The sequence below is a fragment of the Scatophagus argus genome, chromosome 2, assembly GCF_020382885.2.
Source record: "Scatophagus argus isolate fScaArg1 chromosome 2, fScaArg1.pri, whole genome shotgun sequence".
Classification (NCBI taxonomy): Eukaryota; Metazoa; Chordata; class Actinopteri; family Scatophagidae; genus Scatophagus; species Scatophagus argus.
The window spans coordinates 325,317-345,762 of NC_058494.1; the positions used below are offsets into that span (position 1 = coordinate 325,317).

General features: G+C 43.5%; 1 protein-coding gene across 4 annotated transcripts in view; it reads left to right on the forward strand.

Moving 5' to 3' along the window:
- LOC124064720 (glutamate receptor 2-like) overlaps positions 1-19,465 on the forward strand; it is a 151,037-nt gene extending 131,572 nt beyond the window's left edge. For all 4 annotated transcript variants that reach the window (XM_046399427.1, XM_046399409.1, XM_046399418.1 and 1 more), the window contains one exon: positions 17,518-19,465. In XM_046399427.1, coding sequence (XP_046255383.1) covers positions 17,518-17,652 — 135 coding nt within the window. In that variant the 3' untranslated portion in view covers positions 17,653-19,465. The remainder of the gene's footprint in view (positions 1-17,517) is intronic.
- Positions 19,466-20,446: the final 981 nt, after the last annotated feature.

Consider the following 20,446-nt stretch of genomic DNA (forward strand, 5'->3'; position numbering starts at 1 on the left):
TGGTGCGCTTCAGCCTCTGTCTGTATGTGGGAATCAGGTGGATCATGACGTGGTCAGATAGACCAAGAGCGGCGCGGGGCACTGCACGATATGCTCCGCTTATTGTGGTGTAACAGTGATCCAGTGTGTTCTCCTCTCTGGTCGGGTATTTGATCAGCTGATTGTATTTGGATAAGTCTTGGCTCAGATTTCCTTTATTAAAGTCGCAAAGGACAATAACTAAGGAGTCCGGATGTGTTTGCTCCACACACAGTACCTGATCCGCGAGTACGTGCTGAGCTTCGTGCACGTCCACACTCGGCGGGATGTAAACAGCGGCCAGAATGAATGAAGCAAACTCACGCGGAGAGTAAAAAGGCTTACAGTGTATGAATAAGTACTCCAGAGCAGGAGAACAGTGCTGGGAGATCACAGTCACATCGGTACACCAGCCGCTGTTGATGTAAAAACAGACACCTCCACCTTTAGTTTTGCCGGAAAGTTCCTTGTGACGATCCGCTCGGAGAAGCTGGAATCCCTCCAGCTGCAGCGCGCAGTCCAGGATCTGTTCACAAAGCCACGTCTCTGTGAAGCACAAAACACAAGATGAAGAAAAGTCCCTGTTATTTCTCATCAGCAGTGTCAGCTCATCCATTTTGTTGCAGAGTGAGCGTGCGTTAGAGAGAAAGATCCCAGGTAACGGTGTGCGTGTTCCATGTCTGCAGAGGCGCACGAGTGCACCAGCTCACTTTCCTCTGCGTTGGCGCCTCACTTTTTTGACTAAAACGCGGAGTAAGCAGCAGATGCTCAAAAAACTGGAGATAAGTCAACGGGTATGGAGTTCATGAGCTCTTCTCTGGTGGAAGAGCATGCGGACACACAATATTTACACAAAAACAGACAAAACAGAGCGCACCAAAACACCAGGGTGTCCATCCTCGGCGCCATCTTGAACACAGAAGATGTGCTATGCAGTTACTGTTGTGTGCACTCACAATGCAGAAATGCTCCCCCATGAGGATGCTTTTTTTGAGTAATTGTTTTGTATTTGCCATCATATTCACATACTTGTTTATTTATGTGCACAGTTTTTGAGATTTATTGTCATAATTACTAGCTTTTCCTCAGCTTAAAGCCACATCTCAGTCTACATCAGCATATGGGATTCACTCAGTAGTCATATGTAAGAATGTTAATCAAGTCTTAACAAGCGGTGGTAGTTAACAACCCCCTCTATTAAAATATTGTCTCTGGTGTCTTCTTATTGCCCTACTTGATTATCCCCTAGCCATCCAGGGTTTTTGGCAGGTGTTCACAGGCAGCTAATGTTATGTGTTTCTGATGGTTGTTTTGTCTTTTGTTTTGGGTCCTTGCTGTTTCAGTGATATTAGGTTCCACCCAGCTGTGACATGCCACAATGATGTCATTTGCCACTCAAACAAATTTTGTGAAATACACTAGTAAACTGACAGTGATTCTCTTTATCAGTGTTTGTTGCAGGTATGAACCTTAAACCTGCAATAACATTGATAATATTTTTTGTACATTTGGAGGCACTAGCATTTAGTTCACGTTGTGTTTCTGGCCTCCTGGTGAATATTAATTCAATATTAAATATTATTACCAATAATCTGCATATTGCTCTTTTGTTTTTTTGGGGGTGTTGACAAATGTCGGAACTTTGAGTGCATAGTTATTGACATGCTGCAGGTTTTGTGATAGTGAAACAAGTGTGTAATTTCAAGCATTATTAAACTAACTGGAGTAACTTTGCTCAGCTTGTGGAGCCAGAAACTCGCTTGTTGCTGTTCACTGCTTTGATATGGGCCACTTATAATATTGACTGATTGATAATACAGTTTGTAATATTCACTCATACTTCAGCTTACAAAGTTATTGGAGAGGTCTGGGAGTAAAATATATATACACACAATCCAATAGTTTTTGAGTCATTATGGGCTAGCTTGCTTGTCTTGCTAAAAATATTGTAGTCCCCGTGGTGTTACAGTTGGAAATGTTGCAAATGCCATTTGCGAATGCTCCATATCCAGTTAAAGATGTCTTTTTTGCTTGTACATTCCATATTTTCATAAAACGACAGCAGACAAAAAGGTGAGCAGGGAAGTCTCTGGATGCCGTGCAGTATTACATCGTAACATAGATAAGTTATGAAACTAAAGGCTGGACTACTGATGTGGTATTTGAGACAGTTGAAGAGCAGTGTTTCAGTGTTTTCTTGCTGTGTTCTTTGGCCTTGTAACATTGCATACATAACACAAGAAGGTAAAAGGTAAACCTGAAAAAAGGATAACGTTCTGTTTGAGACTATGAATAATTCAAATACTTCAATTCATGATCTTCTTTGAATGGTCATCTTTGGATAGTCAGCTTTGGAATACAGCAGCCTCGCTCTCATGCAGACCTCTTATAGATGTCTTATTTGTCTGCCTTGTCATACTCAATCTAAAGAAATTACAGCGGACATGTCCCATGAAGGCCTAAACATTTTGGTCTGGCACTTAGTCACCTAGCCAATTTAGTTGCAGGTAAAGGTGCTGCTTCTGTGATGTGCAATCTAGCAAGTAATATTTTCACATTTTGTCTAAAAAATACATTACGTTTTCATCTTTGTCTTTTTATTTATTCTGATTTTCATTTTACTTGTTAGCAGGCAAACCAGAAATTGTTTTTTACATTTTACAAAAAGAAGACTTACTGAATCTCTCTCTCTCTCTCTTGCAGTTGTCAACTATTGGTGCTATTAGTATTTAAATCTATTGTCACTTGAATCAGTAGTAATAATCAAAACACTAAAGAGTCATCATTCTTCCCAAAGTATAATAACATTGATTTTATTTTTGTTATAAAGGTGGCAGCCAACACCCCTCAGCACACAGGAAACTACACACACACTCAGTCTTCTTAACATGCCCCCAACTTCAGCCTGCTGTCCCCCAGCCACCAGCCAAACTGACTGATGGCTAAAATTTTCCTCACTTCACAGCCATAGACATTGTTTAGACAACTTTTAACTGGCATTAAAATCATACCATGTAACAACTCAAACAGCAGCATTCACATTATGGTGGTGCATACCAACTTCAACTGCATTTTCTCGGTCACTTGGCCCCTTTTCATTATTTTTAATCACTGATAATCTGACCTCAATGAAACTTTCCCAAATGCTTATAATTTCTGGCACTCTGTTAATGTGAAACATCTCCAAGTAAAGTCATCTGCCTTCACCAGTTTTGAGAGAGACAAAGAGAGATTTCTGTCCAATTAACATCCGTTAACTGGACATGAATGTGTACAGAAGAAAGGGGTAAGGAGGAGAGAGAAACTGAGTGTATCATGGGAAGCCCCATGGCAGCTTAAGCCTATCACAGCATAACTAACAAAGTAACACATGTTCTAGTTGGGTAAGGGTACAGTAAGCTCTTTAAGGTATGATGGTAGGATTTACTGTTAACATGAACAATCTGAGATCAGTCTGATGAACAGCACGTAAACCATCTTAAGGCAGTTCCTTTAATGTCAATTAAATTCTCCAGTCTTTGTGATGGGATGTGATGGTCAATGGTATACAGAACTAAGGTCTAATAATGCAGGTAAAGAGTCAAGTCCCTCATATGATAAAATAAAGAAGAATAAAGAGGGTCATTTGTAACTTTGACCAATGCAGTGTCTGTTCTGTGATGCGCTCTAAAACTTGTCTCCAAATCCTCAAATAATTATGTATGAAGCCACATAATTGTCTGCCTTTTCAAGGATCTTTCTCAAGATTAGATGCATTTTACTAAAACTTCAGTAAATCATTAATAGCCATTTACATGGAAGCTATGTGCTTACTAAAGTCAACAAGGAGGCAAACATTGTCACAGAGGTTCACTGGAATTGGAAGTGCAGCAACTGTTTTTGATAAACAATGGTAACATGAACATAAACACTGAATGCAAGGTATCTGATCAAAGTTGTATGTGGCTGTGATACCCCTTTTCTTTGTTTACTCATTGCCCAAGATCATGTTAACCTCCTTTCCCTTTGTTTATCATTTTATTAAACCCACCTGAACTCTAATCTTTACCACTCCTCCTATATCCTGAGCCGTTCATCGAGACTGTCCAGATGGCAGCCTGTAGCTGCAGCTCCCATCGTATTTTTTTAACCTTTGTTTATTTGTTGTCTTTATGAACAACCTGTTCATAAAGTTGTGACTATGGCTGGACTAAGTTTTGTTACTTTTCTACTCTTTGTAACAGAGTTGGTGCTAACTATATGCTTTACTAAACAGAAAGGTTTTAAGTTTAGTCTTAAAGGTGGAGGTGGTATCTGCCTGTCGAACCCAGATTGGCAGCTGGTTCCACAGTAGGGGTGCCTGATAGCTAAAGGCTCGTCCTCCCGTTCTACTTTTATGAATTCTGGGAACTGCAAGTAAACCTGCACTCTGTGATCTGAGTGATCTATTGGGAATATATGGGACTATTAGATCCTGCAGGTATGATGGGACTAGTCCATTTAGGGCCTTATATGTAAGTAGGAGAATTTTAAAGTCTATTCTGAATTTTACCGGAAGCCAGTGAAGAGAAGCTAAGATGGGGGAGATGTGATCCCTTTTACTGATTCCTGTTAAAACTCTAGCTGCTGCATTCTGGATCAGCTGCAGGCTATTAATGGAGTAATTTGGACATCCTGACAATAGTGAGTTGCAGTAGTCCAGCCTAGAAGTAAGAAGGCGGTTTTAGAGGTCTGTTTAATGTGATGGATAAATGACATGTTCTGATCAAAGATAATGCCGAGGTTCCTCGCAGTCGTACTGGGGGCCAACGTAATGTCGTCCAGAGAGACAATATTATCAGCTATTCTAGTTCTAAGGTGTTTGAGACCTAGAACAATGATCTCAGTTTTGTCTGAGTTTAATAATAAAAAATTGGAGGTCATCCAGTCCTTTATGTCCTTAAGACATGCCTGGAGTCTGACTAACAGCTCTGTTTCTTCAGGCTTTAAAGATAAATACAGCTGAGTGTCATCAGCATAACAATGAAAGTTTATGCCATGTTTCTGAATAAGATTTCCTAGAGGGAGCATGTATAAAGTGAACAGGATCGGCCCAAGCACTGAACCTTGTGGAACACCGAGACTAACTCTTATATATGAAGAGGAAACATTATTGACTTGAGCGAAGTGAAATTTTATTGACTTGAGCGAAGTGAAATCTATCTGTTAAATATGATTTGAACCAGCATAGCGCAGTCCCTGTGATCCTAGTCTCATGTTCTAATCTGTGTAATAAAATGCTGTGATCTACAGTGTCGAAAGTAGCACTGAGATCTAGTAAAACAAGTATGGAGACAAGCCCGCGGTCTGATGCCATGAGGAGGTCATTTGTGACTTTAACCAGTGCTGTTTCTGTGCTGTGATGGGCTCTGAAACCAGACTGAAACATTTCAAAGAGACTGTTCCTGTGTAGGTGATCAATTAACTGATTTGCAACCACTTTTTCAAGTATTTTAGATAAAAACGGGAGGCTGGATATCGGCCTATAGTTTGCTACCACAAACAATGTCTTACTGATAGCAGGGTGACAGACAGTCTTGTTAGTATGGGCCCAATGGATCACATCTCTCAGCAAGCACAAACCCAAGGAATGAGACAGAGGGTTTGTGAAACTCGTCGGAGGGTCTTGTCCTTCTTCTCCACAAAGAAGAATCCTGCGCCGGCAGGAGATGAGTAGGGACGAATAATTCCGGCAGCGAGAGAATCCCTCACGTAGTCCTCCATGGCTTTGCGTTCTGGAGCTGAGAGAGAGAACAACCTGCCCCTGGAACAGGTGCTACCTGGTAAAAGGTCAATAGCACAATCATAGGGGCAATGTGGCGGCAGGGACATGGCTTTGGCTTTACTGAAGACCTCAGCTAAGTCATGGTAACATGGCAGCACATTAACTCGGTCTGGGTTCAAGGGGTCAGGAATAGCAGCTGGATTGCTGGACCTGGGAAGGCAGTAACCAGCGCATTCAGGGCCCCAAGAAGTAATCCTCCCACTGCCCCAGTCAAAGTCAGGATTATGGGCCCGGAGCCAGGGGTGACCTTAAATTACCTGATGAGCCACCGAGTCAAAAACAAACTTAACATTTCGGTGTGAGCGTCAGGAAAAATTAGCTTAACCGATTGAGTACGGTGAGTTATCCTGCCCAGGAGGGTGCCATCCACGGCTTTAACCTCAAGAGGCCGTCGGAGACTGAATTTTCTCAGCCTCTTTCTCAGTCTCCTGACGAGAGAAGAGTTCATGAGGTTAGCGTCAGCACCAGAGTCAATGAACACGGAGACCAGGAGTGAATTAGAGTCTGAAATAAACTTGACTTGTGGCTGGAACCTGGCAGGGTTACCAATGACGAAGCTTCTACTCACCAGGATCTGCTTCTTAGACTGTGCACTGGCCCCTTTGATATGGCAAGCACTCACTAAATGTCCAAGTGGTCTGCAGTAGTAGCATCTTCCATCCCGTTGTCGGCGGAGATGCTCCTCCACTGGAAGGTGGGTCCGACCCAGCTGCATGGGTTCCTCCGTGGGGTGGTTGATGGAAACCAGGCTGGATGCCGGTGGACGGACGTGGTTCGGCCAATCCTGGGAGTCGCTTCTCCACCCGTGGTGTGGCGATGCACGAGCCCGAAGCCGTCCCCTCTCGGTAAGTCTCTTGTCGATTTTGATGGCCAAGGCGATGAGCAAATCCAGATCCTCTCGTAAATCAATGGGAATCAGCTGTGCTTTCACAGACTCAGAGAGTCCTTTAAAAAAAGCGTCATTTAATGCCACATGATTCCACTCGCTTTCAGTGGCGAGGGTACGGAAGTCGATAGCATAGTTTGAAACCCTGCATTTACCTTTCCTCAACTTGAGTAATGACCTGGCGGCTTCCCTGCATGGCGTGGTGTGTTGGAAAACCTGCTCGAGGGCTTGAGTAAAACTGGTGAGAATAGAGCAGGCTGCGGACCCGTGGCTCCATTCTGCTGTGGCCCACGCCTCTGCTCGCCCTGTGAGGTGGGAGATGATGAAAGCCACCTTCGCTCGGTCTGTGGGAAAAGCCGCAGCTTGCATTTCAAAATGCAGTTCGCACTGTGTCAGAAAAGGTTTCACGTCACCTGATTCCCTGGAGAATTGCTCCGGGTGAGAGAGCTGCAGGCATGATGAGGCGGCGCTATCGGGCGACTGTGAGTCCGAGGGTAACCCTGGAAGAGTGGCTGGGTTAGGCGGCGCCGCAGCAGGAGTTTCCCGTGGCAGGTGACCGAGCAAATTATTAATCTGTGAGCCCAACGCTGTCATCATTGAGTCCTGGTGGAGCGCCAGTTCTCTCAGATCAACACACAGAGACATGAGCTGCTCCTGTTGCTGGGCTAGCTTCTGTCCCTGTGCCTGAAGGGCTTGCAGAACTGGGTCCAAGTCAGCTGAGTCCATATTGGCCAGTTCGTACTGTCAAGAACTCAAGAACAAGGTCAAAAAACTAGCAGGGATCAAACACTAGCTAAGCTATGACTATGACTGTGAAAAAACGCTGGTACGTGAGGCTGTGAACATCGATGAACTGGCAACGAGACAAGACACAAGAGGGTATATATGCAGGACTAATGGGGAGAGATTAGAGACAGGTGAGGGAGAAACAATCAGGGATCAGGTGCACACAGACGGGGGAGGCGCAGGGCAGACAGGAACCAGGCAGGGAACACGACAAAGTTATTATTTTCAAGAAAGTCACATAGCTGATTGGCGACTGTTCTTTCAAGGATCTTGGAACTAAATGGAAGGTTAGATATTGGTCTATAATTACTTAAAACCTCTGGGTCAAGTGTGTGTTTTTAAGGAGAGGTTTGACTACAGCTACTTTAAAGGACTGGGGTACATAGCCTGTTATAAGGCACAGATTGATCATGTCTAATATACAGGTGCTAAATAAGGGTAAAGCTTCTTTGAGTAGCTTAGTGGAGATGGGGTCTAAGAGGCATGTTGTTGGCTTGGATGAATATATAAGTGAATGTAGCTGAAAAGGGTCAATAGGAGAAAAGCAGTCAAGATGATTATCTGTTTCAGCTGGTTGTATCTAAGGCACCAGTTTGATGGTAGGTCAGTACCAGCTGAGGTCAATAGGTGTTGAATTTTATCTCTAATATATAAAATCTTGTCATTAAAAAAGGTTATAAAGTCATTGCTGCTGAGGATCACAGGGATACAAGGTTCGATAGCGCTATGGCTCTCTGTCAGTCTGGCTACAATGCTGAAGAGAAACCTGAGATTATGCTTGTTACCCTCAATTAATTTCGAGTAATAGGCTGCTCTGGAAGTCCGTAGGGCCTTCCTATATAATCTAAGACTGTCTTGCCAGATTGAGAGAGATTCAGTAAGTTTGGAGGAATGCCATTTCCTCTCAAGTTTTTGTGCATTTTGCTTTAATTTGTGAACCTCTGTCAGAGTCTGTCGTTGTCCTTAATGAGCTTGCAGCACTGTCCACAAAATGGTCAATTTGAAGAGGGACAGTTGTAATGTTTACTATTATCGGGATATGATACTGAAGTAAATGACAATAGAACTGTTTCTTTAAGTTTAGCCACAGCACTATCAGACAGGTATATAGTGTAGGAGTTTTTACTTGGTGGTGTGAAGTCAAATAGAACAAATTTAAAAGTTATTAAATAATGGTCAGATAGAAGGGGATTTTGTTCAAAGATTATTAAATGTTCTACATCAATACTATTCTGCCTTCCATAAGAAGTCATGCATTATATTGACTCTGACTTAGTTTAATTTAGCTGATTTAGCTTAGGAAATACTGCCACCGTGTGGGCGTTATGCGCAACTGCGCTAACTGCGTAAGTTAAGCTTCCTGTTTAGTTTCCTACTCTTGTATTCAGTGAATTGCCACAAGTTTCATTGCTGCATTTATGTTCGACATACACACTGGAGCCTTGGACATTATTTGTCTGCAAGTAGATATTTTGTGTTAGCTTGTGATATAAGGTGGAACTACACTGATTTTGACTGGATTACGTTAGTTTTTCTGGCTCTAGATGTAATGATTGTTATTCATGTTTAGTGGCTAGTCATGCTAGCTCTCGTCACGAACGTGCAGGCTAAAAATAGCTCTTTACTTGGAGCTCTGTCAATAGCATTTCTGTTGAACGTAACACACATTTATTACGTGGAATTTATGTATCTTTATTTCTGTATTTTGTTGCAGTTTTACAAAAAGTATACAAGTGAATGTACGAGTGACTGAGGATCAGTAAAAACAAGAAAAGAACGCCTTGTTGATTTATTGGGATCTCGACCATTCATTTACATGTTAGCTAGCTGTCTAGTTCTGCAAGCAGACTGGAACGCAGTGCGAGGGCAGCATAGTAAAAAGACAACAGCGCAGCGGGCTCAAGTAAAAAGACAACAGCGCAGCGGGCTCAAGTAAAAAGACTAGCCAGGAAATCATGAGTCTTCACTCAAGCAGACCAGAGCAGGATGCCGTTGAACAGGCTCAAGGTGCAGCCGCTCTAGAGCTAACCGAAGACAGTCATAAGACAACCGAAAGACAAGAGCCCGGTCTCAGTTATCAAAGAAATCCCATCAGCCTTCACAGTGCTCCAGCAACGGGTCGACATCAACAGCCGCGGCCAGAGCACGAGCCAAATCAAAAGCTGCACAAGCCCAGCTAGACTTTGCAAAAAGGGAAGCCAGCGTGAAGAGACAGAAAGCCGAACTGATGAGGCAGAAAGCTGAACTCGAAGCCAGTCTCCATGTCCTCAGCTGCCAGAAGAATGCTGCTGCCGCCGAGGCCGAAGCAGCTGCCTACGAGAAAGAGGAGATTGAAAGCGGGGAGAAGCGCCAAGGACCATATGTTCCCGAAAAGCCTCTCAGTGCAGCCGAACGAGCCGGTAACTATGTCCAGCAACATGCAGAGCTGTTTTGCAAAGAACCACAGCCACTGAAACATACGCCAGTGGACCCGCAAAGAATATCCAGACACCAAAATGCCGGACCAGCTGCTCGCCAATGTCCGATTTTGAACGTCACAAACATCAAAAAGGAAGAACCAAGCGAGAGACCTCCATCTAGGACTTGTCCTGGAAAGTTTCAGCAGACTACCAACCCTCACAGAGTTTTCCCACATGAGCCACAACAAGCACAAGACCTCGCCAGATACCTAATGCGCCGAGAACTCGTGAGCTCAGGTCTCCTCAGGTTCGATGACCGTCCTGAACATTACTGGTCATGGAAAGCGTCCTTTGTGACTGCCACTAACGATCTAAACTTGTCACCCAGAGAGGAGCTAGACTTGTTAGTGAAATGGCTCGGAGCCGAGTCAGCCGAACAGGCAAAGAGAATTCGCTCAGTTCATGTCCTCAATCCTGCCGCAGGCCTCAGCATGGTGTGGCAACGCCTCGAGGACTGTTATGGCACACCCGAAGTCATTGAACACGCACTGCTTAAAAAGATAGAAGATTTTCCTAAGCTTACAAACAAAGACAACGCCAAACTCAGAGAACTGGGTGATATCCTGCTCGAATTGGAATGTGCCAAGGCAGAAGGATTTCTACCCGGCCTTGCCTTTCTGGATACAGCCCGAGGGGTAAACCCCATAGCGGAAAAGTTGCCCTATAGTCTTCAAGAGAAATGGATAACCAAGGGGTCCAGGTTCAAAGAAGAGCACGGGGTAGCTTTCCCTCCTTTCCCCGTTTTCTCACAGTTCATCCGCCAACAGGCTAAAGTGAGGAACGACCCCAGCTTCGCCTTCACCGCCTCCGGTGGCAACGTACAGGCCAGAGCTGACAAGGCCATAAAGTCCAGCCAGAAAGCGACAGTGAGTGTGCACAAGACGGATGTTGAATCCCAGTCCAGCGTTGGTCAAACCAGCTCCACGGAGAAGAAAACAAGCGAACCAGACCGAGTGTCCAATACACAGGAAGCCTCACCCACTCAAAAAGTGTAGGGCCTTTAGATCCAAGACTATTGAAGAACGTAAGGCATTCCTGAAAGACAACCGCATTTGCTACAAGGGTCAACTCAGCATATTGCAAAAGACTGCAAAGCGTCAATCAAATGCACCGAGTGCAACAGTGAAAAACATATTGCAGCCCTCCACCCTGGTCCTCCGACTGCAGCAGAGCACGCCATGGTGGACAAGGAGGAAAGCGGGGAGCTCAACGTTGACACACCAACAGCCGTGTCCAACTGCTGCACCGAGGTATGTGGCAATGCAGACACCCCACGTTCATGTGCCAAGATCTGCCTGATCAAAGCCTTTCCTGTAGGGAAAAAAGAAAAAGCAATCAAGATGTATGCAGTGCTAGACGAACAGAGTAACAAGTCACTCGCAAAAGCTGAGTTCTTCAGTCTCTTTGGCATCAAAGCCAGTCCAGCGCCGTATACTCTGAAAACCTGCTCGGGGACCACAGAAACCTCCGGCAGGCGAGCCACCAACTTCATGCTTGAATCCATGGATGGGAAACTACAACTCCCTCTCCCCACACTGATCGAGTGTGACATAGTGCCTGATGATAGATCAGAAATTCCGTCACCACATGTGGCGCTGAATCACCCCCACCTCCAGCCAGTTGCGCACAAGATTACTGCTGTGGACCCTGACGCACCCATCCTCCTGCTCTTGGGAAGAGACATCCTGAGAGTACATAAGGTACGGGAACAAATCAACGGGCCACACAACGCTCCTTATGCACAACGGCTCGGCTTAGGCTGGGTCATCGTGGGCGAAGCCTGTCTGGAGGCTGCCCACAAACCAGCTGAAGTTAGCGTGTACAAGGCAAATGTGCTACCTAATGGCCGTACATCCTTTCTCCGTCCCTGCCCAAACAGCATCCAGGTGAAGGAAGACTACAGTGGCAAGCCACATCGTCACAACTGCCTTTCCTTCACACACGGAGAAGTGGATCAGGCAGTAAGCACAGATAGGCTAGGGCACACAGTTTTCGTAATCTCAAAAGATGACAACAAACCAGCGCTGTCAATGGATGACAAAGCGTTCCTGACCATCATGAACGACGAGGTCTACCAGGATGATGACCACAGCTGGGTAGCGCCTCTGCCGTTCCGGTCGCCACGACGACTCCTCCCCAGCAACCGGGAACAAGCAGTGAATCGTCTTGCCTCTCTCAGGAAAACACTGGAGAAAAAGCCAGAAATGAAAAGTCACTACACAGAGTTCATGCAAAGAATGCTGGACAACGACCAAGCCGAACGCGCACCACCTCTGGAACCAGGTAAAGAACACTGGTATCTGCCCACGTTTGGTGTCTATCACCCGAAGAAGCCGGGTCAGATAAGAGTAGTATTTGATTCGAGTGCTGAATGTGAGGGCACCAGCCTGAATGATGTGCTCCTCAGTGGGCCTGATTTGAATAACTCACTGTTAGGAGTGCTCCTTAGATTCAGAAAAGACCCAGTAGCTGTTACAGCAGATGTGCAGCAAATGTTTTATTGCTTTGTGGTCAGAAGTGATCATAGAGACTACCTACGCTACCTCTGGTACGAGGACAATGACTTAAACAAGGGGGTAGTGGAGTACAGGATGAAAGTCCACGTATTTGGCGATGTGGACGCTGTCAGTTTCTTCACAGATAGTAGAATTGTGCTTGGCTACATCCATAATTCGTCAAGAAGATTCTACGTGTATGTATCCAATAGGGTGACCCGTATCAGACAATCCACCCATCCAGACCAATGGTCCTACGTCCCTACGGACCTGAACCCTGCGGACCACGCTACAAGGTTTATGCCTGCAGAAGAGCTACAGCAAAGCAGTTGGTTCTCCGGTCCAAGTTTCCTCACACGTGGGAACACAGAGGAGATCCTAGAACCCAGTGTCTTCACCCTGGTGGAGCCCGAAGCAGACGCTGAGATCCGGCCTGAGGTCGCGGTTTTGGCTACCAGAGCCCTGGATGCTCACCTGGGCTCACAGCGGTTTGAAAGATTCTCTAGTTGGTTAAATCTCTGCAAAGCTACAGCCAGGCTAATCCATGTTGCAGCCTCTTTTAAAGAAAATTCAGCCAGCTCGAAGCGCAACAGGTGGGGCTCTTTCCAAGACACACTCACCACAAGCGAGCTGTCACATGCGAAGAGAGTTATCATCCGTGCGGTCCAGCATGAAGTCTATGAAAATGAACTGAAATGCCTCAGAGAGGGCAAAGCACTTCCTAAGCAGAGTCCACTCAAAAAGCTCAATCCAGTGACCGACGAAGACGGCCTGCTGCGGGTCGGAGGTCGCCTGTCATACGCCCCGGACCTGTCTAGTGAAGAGAAACATCCTCTGATCATCCCACGCACTCACCATATCGCCACACTTCTGGTGAGGTACTACCATGAACAAGTAGTGCATCAGGGCAGACACATAACTGAGGGCGCTTTAAGAGCAGCAGGATACTGGATCATAGGAGGAAAGCGTCTGGTGTCTTCTGTCATTCACAAGTGTGTGATCTGCCGCAAGCTTCGCGGGCGGCTACAAGAACAGAAGATGGCAGACTTGCCTGCCGACAGGCTCACGCCAGAGCCACCATTCACTCATGTAGGCCTTGATGTTTTCGGGCCATGGGCCATTATGACACGCAGAACAAGAGGAGGAAGTGCGGACAGTAAGCGCTGGGCAGTGATCTTTACATGTATGTCAACCAGGGCTGTCCACTTCGAGCTCATCGAGTCCATGACCACCGACAGCTTCATCAACGCCCTGAGAAGATTTTTCGCTATCCATGGTCCAGCCAGGCTTCTCCGCTCTGACAGAGGGACTAACTTTGTTGGAGCCTGTAAAGAGCTGGGCATTAACATGGAAGACTCAACAATTACAGCTTACCCCCAAAGCAAGGGGTGCTCATGGCTTTTTAATCCGCCACACTCCTCGCATATGGGGGGCTCTTGGGAAAGACTTATCGGCGTTGCCAGGCGCATCCTGGATGCTATGCTGCTCCAACCTGGACACACCCGCCTGACACATGAGGTGTTGAGCACTCTTATAGCAGAAGTCATGGCTATAATGAATGCGAGACCCCTGGTGCCTGTGTCCTCTGACCCTGACACGCCCACAGTCCTTACCCCGGCGATGCTTCTCACCCAGAAGATGAGCACAGCCTCAGCTCCCTCTGGACACTTCCAGATGGCAGAATTGCATGGGAAACAGTGGAAACATGTCCAGTGCCTTGCAAACACCTTTTGGAAGAGATGGAGGAGAGACTACTTATCCACTCTGCAGGGCCGACGGAAGTGTACTTGTATTCAGTGAATTGCCACAAGTTTCATTGCTGCATTTATGTTCGACATACACACTGGAGCCTTGGACATTATTTGTCTGTAAGTAGATATTTTGTGTTAGCTTGTGATATAAGGTGGAACTACACTGATTTTGACTGGATTACGTTAGTTTTTCTGGCTCTAGATGTAATGATTGTTATTCATGTTTAGCGGATGAAAGATGATGATGAAAGTAACATATTTTGTCATTGGAGGGAACTCACTCCAACGAAATTTGTGCTCTGCATTTAACCCACCCAAGTGACGTGCACACACACACACAGCAAACCCGGGGCAGTGGGCGACCGCGTGCAGCGCCCGGGGAGCAGTGGGGGTTAGGTACCTTGCTCAAGGGTACCTCAGCCATGGACACCAGTACGGGGAATCGAACCAGCGATCCACCGGTTACGGGTCCGACACCCTAACCGCTGATCCACGACTGCCCGGGAATATCCTCCAAAAAGCTGGTATTAACCAAATGCCACTGGAAGGCAAATGAGATACCACCAAAAGGAGGCGACCGCTGTCTTAGCCAAAAGGCCGAGAAGCGGCTAGTCATGCTAGCTCTCGTCACGAATGTGCAGGCTAAAAATAGCTCTTTACTCGGAGCTCTGTCAATAGCGTTTCTGTTGAACGTAACACACATTTATTACGTGGAATTTATGTATCTTTATTTCTGTATTTTGTTGCAGTTTTACAAAAAGTATACAAGTGAATGTACGAGTGACTGAGGATCAGTAAAAACAAGAAAAGAACGCCTTGTTGATTTATTGGGATCTCGACCATTCATTTACATGTTAGCTAGCTGTCTAGTTCTGCAAGCAGACTGGAACGCAGTGCGAGGGCAGCATAAATACCGTATGTCAGAACAAGGTCAAGAGTGTGACTGAAGCAGTGAGTCGGTTTATGTACACACTGACAGAAGCCGATTGAATCTAATAGAGAGATAAATGCTGCGCAAAGGCTATCATTACTATCATCCACGTGGATGTTGAAATCACCCATGAATCACCCTGCTTCAGCCGATGTTAATATTTCGGCATGAGAAGGACTGCACTGTGGTCCGAAAGGCCAAACGGAGGCAGAGACTTGGTCTTGTAACCATCCTTGAAAGGAGAGTTATAGTGGTTCAGAGTCCTCTCTCCTCTGGTGGAGCAGTCAATGTGTCGTTTAAACTCTGGTATCACCTTCCTCAGGTTAGCACGGTTAAAGTCCCCGGCCACGATGAGGGCTGCATCAGGCTGGTTAGCTTGATAGGTGGATATAGCCTCATGTAGCTCGGTGAGAACAGTGTCCGTGTTCGTCTGAGGTGGGATGTAAACAGCGCTGATGATGACCGAAGTAAACTCACGGGGCAGGTAGAAAGGACGGCACTGGATGGTCAGGAGCTCCAGGTCAGGAGTGCATGAGTGTTTGAGAGACCCAACGTTCCTGTTGTCACACCAGTTGTTGTTCACCATCAGACACACACCATCTCCTCTTGATTTACCAGACTCGCCCGTCCTGTCCTTGCGGTGAACTGAGAAGAACTCCACTGGTTGAACAGCGTAGTCCGGAGTCAGGGGGGGTCAGCCATGTTTCAGTGAGACAGATGACTTTATTCTGGCCCTGAGTTCATCAAGCTTGTTTTCCAGTGACTGGACATTGGCGAGTAGTATACCGGGCAGAGGTGAATGGTGTGCTCTGCGTCTCAGTCTGTTCCTAATACCAGCTCGTTTCCCTCGGGGCCTCCTCCGTGACCTGTGGCCTGTGTGTCCATTGTTGTTGTTGTAGCCTGCCCGTAGGATGCCGAGGTCGGGTCCAGGATTAAGTTGATAGGAGCACAGTTTACTGTGGATGGCTTAACAAGTTAAAAATTATGCTAAAAACAACTATATACAAACAAATCTTGGGAGCAGGTACGACAGCAGCCGACCTCACCAGCGCCATCAAGCTCAATATTTTCAGCCTGCACAGGATTTGCATTGGTTTTTCAAATGTAATTGCACAATGCAAATAATTTGCTTCATTTTTTGGTAAATACACTATCATTTTAGTCTATGGTCATAACATGTAATTGTAATTGAAAGTAATTATTCAAGAATGCCATGCTGTTGCAGCATCAGTCACTATATCATTATATTCTTATATATAAGATATAATACAAACCAAGAAATAATATTCACATAAGGCGACTATTCCTTTGTCAGTGAATTGGTTTGAATGTCTCTTGCTATTTGGGCCTGCTGCTTGGGTTGAACCTATATTCTCCATTCATTCATTACATAATATGAGACAACTGTCACTTTGCTCCTGCTCTTAGCAGACTGCAAAAGTAGTTTGCAGTCTACAACATTTCACTCATAAGTCACAGAATTACACTGAATAATTAGCAGTTAAGTTTCCTTCTTTGTCCATGTGCATACTCCCTCTTTGTTCGCTCAGTCGCATAGACATTCTATCTCTCTCTTCTCTTTCCCTCATGCTGTTTCTTTCTTTTCTCCTTTTTGTTGAATAAATGAGGTTAAAAACATTTGTATTGTTGTATTATTTTCTGGGTCCCATTTACAACAATATTTGTGTTGACCTATTCAGATAGACAGGGTTTGGTTTAGATGTGGATCAAAGTCCCAGCACAAGTTTTACTAACATAATTATGTCAGTCTGGAAGTGTAGGGTACGTGTCATAACAAAGGGTTTCAATGTAAAAGTTGAATATGGGATGAGTCTGATATTACTGATTGAAAGTCAATGAATATGGAATAAAACAAGATTACGCCACACTGTCTCATCATGTACTGTACATGTGAATCACACAGATCAAATGAAGAATGTATCAGCATAAATGTATGCCCTGGAATTATTTCAAAAATTAACTGCAATGACTATGTGTATTTTAGTCAACTATATAAAGAGTTTTTCTTTTCACTTCATTGCAAGTTTTGATTGATAGTAATCCAGAACAAAATTCTCTGAAAAAGAAGCTTAGCTTTTCTTTTTTTAGCATTTTCGGATCTATGTTTTGTAATTTCAAATATCTGTATCTGTTCTATAGTTGAAAGCAATACACAGAAGTGCATTTACATTAATTCCAGTCCTGAGACAATCTTTTCATACCACTCTCAGAAATAAGCATTTTATAAAATAATGATCCATTTCTGTCAGAACAAATGGCCAACAAGAAATTCTGAAGGACAAGCTGTTTTTCTATCTGTTTTTATTTTGATGTTCAGAATATAAACATTTTCATCAAATCATTAACATATTTTTTCTTTTTGCATAGATGAAATTCACAGATGCAATGCGCTCCAAAGCTCGTCTATCCATCACAGGATCAACCGGTGAGAATGGTCGTGTACCTGTGGCTTACCTTCGTCCAGGATTACCCATGAGCCTCAGCATGACTGATCTCTCCTGACCAACCCCCGAGCCAGTGCCTTACAGCCAATCTTGCTCTTTTACCATCTAGAAAGACTGGATAAATGTTGTCATCCTTCCTCTTGGCTGTCAGGCTTCAGCAAAGACCTGCCCAGCTACAAAGTGAATCACTTGACCATCAGTGAGAAAGGTGGTGGCTGGTCATTTATAAGTTCATGAGAAACAATCAAGCACAGTGGACAGTTTTCCAAATAAACACAGATTATTGTTTCATAGACTTTTGCCATGAAAGCTCATCTTCTATAAAAAAATAAGGACAATAGTGATTTTGACTGCAATAACACCACTAATCAGGGATGTGATAAGGAATTGTGGATATAAAAGCAGAGCTATGAACAAAATCACATCCAGAAAAATCATGTCCATGAAATAATAAAATAATAGTGATTTGTTTGGTAGCAGATAATGGTAATGTTATTGTTCCTAATTGTTTTTCTTGTTTCTGTCTGAAATCTCCTAATTAATTGAGACTTTTACGAGATCCAAGAGATGCATGGACAGATGCACATGTGCACACACACACATAAAAACACTTGTACAACATACTTACATAAAGCTACCAGTATAAGAACACTATACTATCTAGTATACACAGGGATGGGCAGAAACAAGCAAAAAATAAAAAAAATCACGCTTTATTTTGAAGCACTTATGTGGATTGGAATACATCTGACTTTGGTCAACATTTTTGTCCCTTTTGGTAGCTTCAAAACTCCAATGACTGCGTTGACAGCCACCAGCCACACATGGACACCAGTTTTCAATGGAATTTACTAAAAATTCTCAAATAAATAAATACAACAAAAAACTTAGTACATCATAATACTTTGAAAGGGGTCTATATATATATGTGTGTGTTCATTATAGATCATATGAAATAAGTTTAACTATTATATTTCTTCAAATAATGACCAGGGCCATTATTTACCTCAACTGCAGAGGGTACCAGGCCTTTATATAAGCAGGACTATATTTGAGGTAGTCCTTTATTTTCTCTTTGTTTAAAGTACCCTTTAATTGTTCAGAATTTCAGTACAACATCTTGTTTTGATCTACCACCCTTTGCCCTGTTAAAGTTACTGTATTGTGTTTTTTATACAAACTCATCACTTCCATCCATTTCAAATTAAAACCCTTTCTGACAAGGCCCTTTATTGTGAAATATTTGCAGGTATACCAGATGAAAGAACAACCAGTCAAGGTGTATAAATGGCAACAAAGCAAACGGCCTCATGATGAATTAATCAAAAGCTGATATCTAAATCAAGGTGTCCATACCCTGGATATAAACATTAACAGCTATTACTATGGTAGAGTAAAATGTCTATGAACAATCACAAACTAACACTTTAATTTGGATATTGACTGATTATTGACATCGTCACAGCTTACCTTTAAATGATAAATGATTTATTATGTCGCCTTTGCACCAGTTTCGACACGCAGTCCACAAACTCTGAAATACTTTCTGATCATATCCTTATCCAGTTTGCCCCAGGAAGCAGTATAAAACCAAATCAAAATTAAACTGCAGTCTGGTCCATTGCAATGATGTCCTACTCCAAAATCTTTTTATAGCTGATAGCCTTGCCATTTGAGTAGATTTTCAAAATTTTATATTCTGTTTTCATAATTTTTCCTGGCACTTGGTTGTATTTGTTCCACAATGAGTTCCAGTAAATTCACTCACTTATTTGATTTATCCAGTATCTGATTCTTAAGTCAATGTCAAAATGGCTTGTAGCATTCTATCCTGAATAACCAATGATATCTTCAAAACAAAAGCTTAAAATCAAATCTTCATCTTAGTTTGATGCTGAAGTTTGGTGCCCAGTGTGTTGTGATGCATTCAGTCTTTTGCACATTTAGTCCTGGTCCTTCAGTTCCTATCATTACTCTCTCTTTTTTTTAATATTTCAAACAGCAACAACCTGTCTGTACTAACCATGTAGTGAAAGCATCATGACAGCAACATCTTAAATCCTTCTCGAATGTCTAGATTAAATGGACTCAGTCAGTCAGGTTGTGAATAACACATATACATACATGATGCCAACTTTGCAAGTTTTAATTTTCTCCTAGCAACTTTCTAAAAATCCATTAGCAATAATATTATTTCTATGTATGCTACAAAGTAGACCATTGATTGATAACAACCTGTCATATAATATTTAAATTAAGATTTTTTTTCCTTATAGTGCTTGTTCAAATGTTTTTATCTCTCAAGATTAAATGGAACTAGATTAAGAAATGATTTATTATTAATAAATAATAACTTTGTAGTTTCTGACCAATTTCTGAGAGAACATGACAGTAATATGACATCATTTCACAAAGACTTGACAAAGCTCATTAAAGAGTCCCAAGACTCTTTTCAGATGCTGAGGAGGAACCTATGAAATATATGTTTATTATATAGTACTTTACATACACTTGAGAAAAAATGCCTATCCCTGTTATAGATAAGCACACAAATACAGCAAGGAAGACACATAACATGTCTTTAATCATCTTAACAGTACATCAATACACACTGACATCCATTATAACACATGAAACAAACTTCTACCCCAACATTTGCACGTCCACATGTAAAGTATTGTCATGCAATTTCTGAAGTCAACTGGATGATGTGCCAAATGGACTGAAAACCAAGAAGAGCTCTCCAAGCTGAGCCAGTGGCAGCTGCTGATCCTGAAACCTGAGCCAATATGAGCTCTCACTGATGTGAGGTGGAGAAAAACTGTGAATAAAAACTTTCCTGTCCTTAATAA